Source organism: Loxodonta africana, chromosome 4 (assembly GCF_030014295.1).
Source record: "Loxodonta africana isolate mLoxAfr1 chromosome 4, mLoxAfr1.hap2, whole genome shotgun sequence".
Classification (NCBI taxonomy): domain Eukaryota; kingdom Metazoa; phylum Chordata; class Mammalia; order Proboscidea; family Elephantidae; genus Loxodonta; species Loxodonta africana.
Genome location: NC_087345.1, coordinates 133,959,485 through 133,969,733, shown reverse-complemented (window position 1 = coordinate 133,969,733; position 10,249 = coordinate 133,959,485). Strand labels below are relative to the sequence as shown.

General features: G+C 47.8%; 1 protein-coding gene across 1 annotated transcript; it reads right to left on the bottom strand.

Annotated features, from left to right (window-relative positions):
• Window positions 1-76: 76 nt before the first annotated feature.
• NOP2 (NOP2 nucleolar protein) lies at window positions 77-9,114 on the bottom strand. The gene is made up of 16 exons (XM_023549047.2): window positions 8,979-9,114; window positions 8,605-8,720; window positions 7,502-7,547; window positions 7,246-7,328; window positions 6,822-7,060; window positions 5,531-5,586; window positions 5,252-5,412; window positions 4,954-5,153; window positions 4,726-4,815; window positions 3,858-3,945; window positions 3,643-3,783; window positions 2,792-2,931; window positions 2,576-2,665; window positions 2,292-2,414; window positions 1,949-2,177; window positions 77-873 (listed from the first exon to the last, which is right to left on the bottom strand). The coding sequence occupies exons 2-16, from the start codon at window positions 8,714-8,716 to the stop codon at window positions 194-196; spliced, it is 2,478 nt and encodes an 825-aa protein (XP_023404815.2). The 5' UTR covers window positions 8,717-8,720; window positions 8,979-9,114; the 3' UTR covers window positions 77-193.
• Between the last annotated feature and the right edge of the window lie 1,135 nt (window positions 9,115-10,249).

The window sequence follows — 10,249 nt, the reverse complement described above, 5'->3', positions numbered from 1 at the left end:
TCCCACCCTCCACCCTAGGCAGCAGAGCCAGTACCCCACTGTCTCCCCCACTACCCCCCAAAAAACAAACAGTGGCCCGAGGTTGTAAAATGTGTATTAAATTTCATCCTTATACACATTGGGGAAGCCATCCTCACAGAGGTTAAGAGTTCCAACCCAATGATAATGGCAATAAGCCACCCCAGTCTACTTTTCAATCATCCTTCTGAGACACCGGTGGCTGGCTATTGCCTCTGGACTGAGATTTCCTCCTCTTTGCTGGTGGAGGCCGGCTGGGACTGCGGGAGTATGTGGTGCGAGTCTTAGGACCCTTGGGGGTGCCATTCTGTTTCCAGAAGGCACCTTTCTTGAAAGGCTGCTCTGGCAACTGCTGCTTTACCTTCTCAGTCCCTTTGGCCTTCCCAAGGGGCCGACCCTGGTCCTCAGGCTTGGGGGTAGCCTGAGTCTTGGAGACGGATAGCATAGCAGGCGTTCCAGAGTCTGTGCCCTTGGGAGGGCCATTCTGCTTCAGAAAGGCAACTTTCTTTGGAGACTGCAGTTTAGGTGCTTGTTGCTTTAGTTTCCCAGTCACCTTTGGTTCCCTGACAACTTCAGCTTTTTCAGCTGGTTGACTGCTATCCTGGACCTGGGAGGATGCTTGAGCCTTTGTCATAGGAAGCACAGTGGACAATTCTGAGTCTGTCCTTTTAGAGATGCCATTCTGCTTCTGGAAGGAGGCCTTCCTGGGATGTTTCTGTTTCTGCAACTTCTGCTTTGCCTTCCCAGCCCCTTTGGCTTTCTCGGTTGGCTGACTGCTGTTCTCAGGCTTGGGAGTGACCTGACTCTTCAGGTCAGGTAAATCTGGGTTTGTAGGCGTGGCTGTTGCAGAATCTCCTGGAGTTAAAATTAAACAAATGTTATGAAGAAATGGGCCTCATCACTAAACGGTCTTCATCATTAGTGAGGACAAGCAAAGGTATTAAAATATAGGAACTTGCCAGTTATTGTCTCATAACCAAGTATTCCACATAATTAGGACAGCACCTAAGAGCAGATCACCTAGATTCCTATCACTTAGTATCACCTGGACTTTATTCAAGTCCTATTTGAACAGACCAACGTTGTATTAAGAGATCATTATCCACCCGCAGGCAAAAAGATTTCCAAAGGAAGCTGCGCCCCCTTGAGGAGAGCGGACAGCAAGACACTCTAACAGGAGGTGAATAAACCTCAAGCGCAGCCTGGGCTTTATTGGCTTTTTTAATCGAGGAACACAATTTTTTTTTCACATGAAATTTGATAAGATGCAGAAAAATAAGAAGGCACACCCACAGCAGCTGGAAACAAACCAGTAAGATATGAGAAATGACATCCTAAATACGTACTTCTAAGTTACAATGAATTTTGCTTCTACTCCTTAAGGTTTTTGTTCTCTGTTAACATTCAAATGTGACTCTTATAAAAGGCATTATTTAATATGAAAAAACAAATCAACTCAAGAGATCGTGCAATTTGTATTCAGAAGCTCTCCCCTCCCTCCTCCAACTAAACACAGGGTTATATTCCAGCATGCAGAGCTCTCAGGCCTGTTTCAAAAAACCCCACCCTTTCCCTGGAGATCTAGGCCAGACTCCTCAAGATGGCTGAGAAAATGATCTGCAATTACTGTGAAGGGCTCTGAGAACTGCTGAGAGCTCCAAGGAGCCCTGTGCCAACCCGGCGCAAAGAACGCTGGCCCAGCAGAGGACACTACCACTAAGTCAGCGCCGGGCCACGAAACCACAGGCTTCATTTGGAATGCATTTTATGCTGAACAACTGCAGCCACTTGGCAGAACAAAAGGCCCCTATCCATAAGAACACTTCCATATATTCCAATGGGGTCCAGGGCTCAGGAACAATTGTAGTTGGAATGAAAGGGTTCTCTCATCCAAGCACACAAAGGTGGTGATGAAAGGTAGATCACTTACCTGTCTGGGACTGAGGAATAGAATTAGAGAACTTCTTGAACTTGGCAATAAAGAAACCATCCATATTGTGGGTATGAGGATAGAAGCGGCGGGTAGAACGCAGAGAGGGGTGGAAGCGCCTTTCTCGAAAGCGGGTAAAACCTTCCTGGCCGAAGTCTAGACCTGTGGGCACCAGCCGCACGTTCCTCTTTTTCAGAGCATAGTCTACCACCCACTCGTTCTCTTCCACCTGGATATGCCAGAGAGAGACACAAATGGAAGTAAGGGAACCAGAACTAGAGCTGAAGGGAGCTCTAAGGGGCAGACAGCCTCCAGCCCTGCCCTTCTGTGGCAGAGGCCTCACCATGATAGAGCAGGTGCAGTAGACCAGGTAGCCTCCTGTCTTGGAGGTGGCATTGACAGAGTCGATAGCACTCAGGAGCAACTCCTTCTGAAGGTGGGCACAGCGCTGGATGTCCTTCTCATCCTGTACCCAGGAGAGACCCAAGGGTTTCAGAATTCCAAAAGGCACCCTCAGGAGGAGAGATGTGAGCTACTGACAGCTCAGAGTGCTCCTCTACCTCACAGTCCTGCTCTATAAGGCCCAGCCAAGGTTGCTCGCTGATCCCACTGCCTGACTCTCCTCACCTTGTTAGTCTTCACAGCTGGGTCCTTGGAGATGACCCCAGTGCCACTGCAGGGGGCATCCAGCAGTACTCGGTCAAAGCCCCCCACAACCTGGGGAAAAAGGTAGGGTTAATCAGATGTTTCCTGCAACCTACACAGCATCATTCATTTCCTAGAAGCAGGTAAAGTGAAAAAAATCACAGGAGTGACACACAGCGGGGCAGTCCCAAATCCCACCTTAGGGAACTGGCGCCCATCATAGTGGCTGATGATGGTGTTGGTGACTCCCAACCGATGCAAGTTACCCACTACACTCTTGAGCCGCTCAGCATTGGCATCATTGGCAAGGATCACACCTGTGTTCTTCATCAGCTGAGCTGGAGGGAGGGAGGGATGGAGGGCCACAGTGCTGACCAGGCAGCTTACCTGCCTCCACACTTGCTACCCTCCCCTCCAGCCCAGGAGTCCATAGGTCAAGTCTCATCCCTTCAAGGCAAAACTTCACTCCCAAGAAGCCCCACTCCTCACAGCTTTCTGTACACGTCTACCCAGGCTGCACTGTCCCCCCGGTGATGACAGACCTGCTGATGTGATTTTACCATTTTTACTGAGCTGCTTTCTGGCTCAGCAAACTACACTACTTCTCTTAAATGGAAATAGCTTTATAAAATGGGTATGATTGCTTATTACATGCTAAGCACTATGCCCCAAAAACCCAAAACCCATCGCCCTCAAGTTGATTCCAACTCGTAACAACCCTACAGGTCAGAGTAGAACTACCCCACAGTGTTTCCAAGGAGTGGCTGGTGGATTCAAACCACCGACTTTTTGCCTAGCAGCCATAGTTCTTAACGACTGCACCACCAGGGCTCCAAGCAGTACACCAAGGACTTTTAAATGTATTACGTCAATTCTCACAACCCAAACAATTACTAACCCATCTTACAGATGACGAAAGAGGATCAGGCGCTTGCCTGAGGTTACATGGGTAGTAAGTGGCACACGTGAGATCTGAACTCAGTAGATTCCAGAGCATGTATTCCTCACCACTCCACTAGCCGCACCAATCCCGCCTGCCCTTCTCATACCTATGTAGCTGGTCTTCCCTCCAGGGGCACAACACATGTCCAGGATCCGCTCATGTTCCTGGGGTGCCAAGGCCATGACGGGCAGCATGCTGGAGGCTCCCTGCAGCATGTAGTGCCCAGCCAGGTACTCGGGAGTTGCACCTGTGGAGGAGGACCCACCTGTGACATGCTGGGGCATGGGCCAGGGCAGGAGAGCTACTGGGCAGGGGACTTACCAATGGGCACCGAAGAATCATACACCACTAGTCCAGTCTTTGACCACTTGCCCAGGGGATCCAGGTTAACCCCACGATTGATTAGAGCCTGAAGATTAGGAAAATGAAGAATTTAAAACCTCATAGGCTGCTATGCCCAGAAAGAGACATGAAAACATGGCCCTACTAGCAGGTCTGATGCACAATTCTTGGAGATCTTACTCAGAACACGATCGTTCCAGACTCACCCAGTTTCTCTCCATCCCATCCCATGGCATCCCTTTTCTTAACCTCAGACTCCTAACTCGGGGTCTTAACTCTATCACAATAAGCAGACTACCAGCTCCTACCCTTTATTTCCTGGAAATGGCCTCTGATTTGCCAACTGGCTCAGCCCCCTCACCATTCTAAGTTTAATGTTATTGGTTAAAGCACACTGAAGATAATCATCGGGTTATCTTCACACCAGTAAACACACTAACACAAGACCATACTACTGGCTTTAGACCAGAGATCTTTAATCTGGGGCCCCGGAACCCCTTGAAATAATTAGCTTAAAATGTTGTTTATGAATATGTGTACTTTTCTGTGGGCAGACATCATAGTTTTCACCAGCTTCTCAACGATCCAGAAGGCAGACAACTCCCTTCAGTTTCTTTCTGAAGCTGCATTTTTACCCTGATCTCAACCCAGTCACACGTTGGAGGGACGGGGTTTCCCATGCCACAGAGACCCTAAGCCATGAGACTGTAAGACAGACCCAGCACGACGCCAGGCGACTCTAGACTTTCCTCCTGTGATCATGCTTTACCAAGAAATGCTTAGGTACTAAAACCCAGTCTGTTCAGGGTGGGAGAGGGTAATCCAAGCCTCAAAACACACCCCTCACCTGAGCAAGGTCCCGGCGCCGAGTTTTCAAGGTATTGGTTCGTAGGGTGATGGGCCGAGGCACCTCATTAGCTTCTAAGAACTCTACTAGCTGGGGAGACAAGATGGCAGGTTGGCCAAGAAGCTCAGACAAAAGAGAAGAGAGCAAGGGGGCTGGCTGCTCTCCTTACACAGGGTAAAAAGAGAGATGAGAAAACAAGAACAGGAGTTATGACTGGCAATTCAGTACCTCAGACAGAGGGAAGAGGTCCATAAGCTTGCCAAGCAGGAAGTCTCCATAGGAATAATAAGCGGCCAGATCCTTCTGAAGCCGGTTCAGATATTCAGAACGAGACCGACCTTCCTCCCGCTGAGTGCTGAAATCCCGCAGCACTCCAACTATATCCTGGATCCGCTTGTGAACTCGTTGAAGGTCTGAAGCCTGGGCACGTAGGCCTGTTAAGGAACGGTTTTATGCTGCTCTAGGGCCTGGAAATCCCCCTCCAAAGCACGTTCTCCCTACCCTTCACCCTGCAATGGAAGGATATCCTGCTCCATCTCCTCAGCAGGGGGCAGCACAAACGGCTCCTCCTCATCCACGTTGATTTGTAGGCCCCCATCCGCCTCATCATCCTTTGTGGGACCTGACTCCGAGGACACTTTCTCCTTTTCCTCCTCTTTATCAGTTTCCTCTTCACTCCACTGGCCCCTAGAAAGAGGTGCAGGAACAGATGATTTGCCGACCAAAACAGACCCCTCCTTCACCCTCACAGCTTCCCTCATCTGAGCTACCGACCATTTTCCACCCTAAAGTTTACAAAACTCACCCCACATCAGCTTCCTGGGCCTTCTGCTTCCGAGCAGCCTTTTCAATGGGCAGCAACTGAAAAGAGACAAAAAACACTGGTTGTCAAGTCGATTTCAGCTCAGGGAAACCTCATGTGTGTCAAAGTAGAACTGGGCTCCACAGGGTTTCCAGTGGCTGCTTTTTTCAGTAGTAGATAGCCAAGCCTTTCTTCTGAAGCGCCTCTGGGTAAATAAGAACCACCAACCTTTTGGTTAGCAGCTGAGCACACTGACCTTTTGCACCACCCAGACATGCCAGAAAGATACTAGGGGCTGGTAATGCAAAACCTGCCTTTCCACCATCCCATGAAGTACTTTCTAGCCTTGTGTTTTATTATTTTGTAGATACAAATATAACACTTGCTCTCAGAAAGAAAGAAAGATGCTGAAAAAAGGGAATATAAAATTGACACAATGTTGAAACTAAGTTACAGATTAGAGAGGATTGATTATACTGTTCTTCTTTCCTGTGTGTTTCCCTTTTCAATAACAAAAAGCTTAAATCCTAACTACACACCTACTTATACGCAGAGAAGACAAAAATTGCCCTTTGGTATCCATTTTATTGTAGTTCCTTCTAGACTTAAGCTACGTATTTTCCACATGGTTAAAATACACAAATTTGTTTCTTGCCTTTTTTTACGTTCACAAATTATTAAGCATTCTCACATACATAATACAATGACCAAATGTTAATTTACCATATGCCTGAACCGTAAGTTAAACATACTGGGTATTAAAGAATTTTCCAGATTTTTTGGTACTATCATCCATACGGTGCCTACAAAACTGGTAAGAGTAACTCTGTAGAGAGGGGGTTGTGGAGGAGGAGGAGGAGTATAAACAGGGACTTTCTATTTTTACTCTACGGAACTATACGCTGTTTGAATCTGTTTAACGATATACTCATATACTAACTGTGTAATAAATAACATTTTGCACCTCAGTAAATAAATCTTTGTCCACATTTTAGATTATCTTCATAAACAGAAAATTACTAGGCCAAAACAAAAAAATTGTTCTTAGATATAAAACTTTTCATAAAAAATTTGTATCCATTTCCATTCCCATCAGGGAGGCCTCCAAGCGTCTACTTTACTACATCCTCACTGGCACTACTGAATTCTATAGCTAAAAGAGGACATGAAACAGTTGGAAAACTACATTCCTTTTCCTTAGTCAGGCTTCTCTTTGACACTGAGGGATATGCTCAAGAATCTAGATAGAAACTAAAAGGCAAGGATCCGTTTCTGAACACCCGCTCAATCTCACCTCTTCATCTTCATCCTCATCTCCCTCCTCTGAGTCAGAGTCGGCCCCATAGTCATCCACCATGTCAGCATCACTGTCCTCAGAGCCCCAGAGGTCCTCCTGGTTCATTACACCATCTTCTTCAGAGTCTTCCTCATCCACTTCTTCATCACTGCTATGGGGTGGTGCTGGGCGCTTCCTGCCTTGAGCAACATTATATAAAGACGGGGTTCCCTTCTTTCCAGATGGCCGGACAAGTCCTGCAGAAATAATATCAAGAAATTTGAAAAATCCTGGACTGATGGCAGCCACACACCCCTGGAACCTATGCTTTTTACTCTTAAAAATGTTCTCTCGTTGTTCCTTTCACCCCAAATGTCAACAAGTCCTTTCCGACCCAGGACCCAGAGGACTTCTCATGTAGCACCCAGCCATTTTCACTGACCTTTTGGTAGCTTTCCAGGCAATGGTTTAGCCCCAGGAGACTTGTTAGGAGCTTCAGTAGAGCCCAATCTCCTCTTGGCTGCCCTGAAAAGGTGTAAGGCATGAGGAAATGGGAACATACCTCCAGGCTCTGCCATTTCCCATCATGCTCAGAAGCAGTGAAAGTCCCAAGTGAGCCTCCTCCAAGAGTCTGTACCATTTGGCTCAAGATAAGCAGTATGAATTTAATCTATGTAAGTCTGGACACCTACGCTCACCTCTTTCTAGCCCGACTAGACAGCCTCTTAGAATTTTCATCACCATCTGTTAAAAAAAAAAAGAAGCAGAATAGGTTATAGGAGAAATGAGAAACAATGTAGGAGGAAGTAAAGGTGGGAAGACAACAGCATACCAATTAAAAAGAGTAGATTGTAACTCACTCTACAGTACTTTGCCAGGAGCTGGATAAAAGACGCAAAGGAGATGAACTGGTTGTTTATCAACCAAATCCAAACTCGACCTCCCTCCAGACTTCACATTTCAATAACATCAACGTTCTGATAACGACTCAAATTCAAAGCATCTTTTCTTCTGCATTTTCTTTACTCAGTCTAGTCAGTCAGCAACCATCCTAGATTTCACCTTTACAACTGCTGTTTTTCAAAAACATTCTCCAAAAAATTAAAAAAAAAAACTCACACCTGTCATTTAGTAACTCTGTGCAAGTTACTTAGCCTCTCAATTTCTATTTTCTCAACTGTTAATCATGACCACAGTGCCTCCCTCACAGGGCGCTAAGAAGATGAAGTGATGTGATGTGTCCCAAGGGTTCAGCACAGTGCCTGGCACTTGCTCATACCTCAGTAAACCACATGTTTCATCCAAAACCCAATACAAACTACCAGTCCAGTCCTCTTGCTCACCAGTCTGCCATACTTTGGTCAGAGAGACTATGCACCACAGTGAGAACGAGATGGAGATATTTTCCCATCTCCATCCCTTCCACAATGCAACTGTGATTGGCCTGTTCCCTTCCCAACTTCCACTTGCCAAAATGCTTCTCTGCTTTTTCAAAACCCAGCCCCTCAACAAAATCTTTTTTCTCTTAATTACATGGGCCTCCTGTCTTCTAAGATCCCACAAGATTAAACTGGACATCCTCTTGCATGGGTCCTTGTGTCCCTGTGCCATTTTTCCTAAGTTCTAAACTTTGATGACACTGACAGTATTTCATTCATTCTTATTTTTCCTAATAACTCATACAGAGAAGGTTCCATTGGACCCTGTGAAAGCAAAGGCTTAAAAAGGAGGACCTGATGATGCAGATGAAAAAACGGCTCAAAAGCTGGTGGAAGGGGGGGGCCAGGGGACCACGACTGACCCTTAACCGCAGGTAAGAATCTGGCAAGCTCTGTCTCGGCACCCTTCTGTTTGCGGGCTTTTCGGCCTGGCCCACGCTTTTCCTTCTTCGTAGGGTCCAACTTGCGCCCCATGGTACTGAGGAAAAGAAAAATCGGAGAAGGCAGAGTCGCATGTGTTGGAAGAATAAGCGCAGAACGCAGACTTAATGCATGAGAGTGGAAAAGTGCACCGCCTCGAGCAGATCAGCGGCTCAGCACCCCCAACAGCCCTTCGAGGCCCGACCAATCCCGCCCCGGGAACAGGGTTCTGGGGCCCAACGCCATTTGTACTGAGCTCCCTTACTTACGCCCCAGACCCGGTCGATGCAGTTGCCCTTCCTCCCTCTAGACTCACCCGAAGCCTCCGCTCACCCGAAAACGGGTCAAGCCGGAAACACCCCCTCGGCGGCAGGCACAGCACTCCACGTGCACTCCTAGGCCAGCTTTCGGACGCCACACGCCACGGAAACGCTTCACGCAGGCGCAGCGCGCTCTCGCCTCACGCCCCGCCTCTTCCGGTTGCCTCCTGTCCGCCGCTGGACCCGGAACGTATGCTCTCCGTGGGAGCCCGCGCGGGGCGGGCTGCGGCGTGGCCGGGGAGGACTGGGAAGCCGACCGCGCTGTTCAGACCGGCCGAGGGCGAAGAAATGGTGACGGAACCATCCTCAGTTCCTCCGCCTTTGTCTCTCGGCGTTCACTTTTTGCCTCATGGCAAATTTAAAGTCGGGAAAAGCTGGTGCCTGTAAGCCGCTCCCCACCCCTCTAACCGGGGCGCAGCAGCGGGAACCTCTTCTTGGCGTCCAACCGCCCTGCATCCCTAGATCATGTAACCCTCACGTCTCTTTCTATACCCAACTCTTTCATTAGGAAACACAATTGCATAGGGCCGTGCTTGGCCCCACTAAGGTAAGATTTCCCTCTGCCTACGTTCACTTCTGGAGGGCAGTAGGGAGAGAACTCTTGCATCTTGGTTCCACAAAAAAAGCCACAAAACCCGTTGCTGTCCAGTTCATTCCACCTCATACAGCTCAAAGGGTTTCCAAGGAGCGCCTGGTGGGTTCAAACTGCCAACCTTTTGGTTAGCAGCCGTAGCTCTTAACAACTGCCTCCAGGGTTTCCACAGGTTAATCACAAAAATCTAGCCTTCCTTCAAATATACATCAGTGTAGTGCTTATTAGGTCTCCAAGACTGTTCCAAGCACTTCACTTTAACAAAACTGAGAAACAATCCTTATGTTATACATGTCAGAAGAAAAGCCTGGAGATCTCCCAAAAGATCACAGCCATTAAAAATTCCACGGAGTGGCAATTCTACTTAGTCAGAATGGACTGGATGGGCAAATGGTTTTTGGTTTTATTTTACACATGAGAAATCTGCAGCCCAGAGGAGTTAAGCAACTTGCTCAAGGTCACAGCACTGTTAAATGGTGATGCAGGGTATGAACCCAGGCAATTTTGGAGCCTCTCATTTTCCACACGTAGTCATCCTTGGTCAGAGCACACTGGGCACTTCCCACACACACAGACACAATATGGGTCTTTCATGGAGTATGAGAACACAAGGAAACTCCTAGCTTTCAATTACATTCCCCAGCACTCCTATGATACACACTTATCCACCTGTAC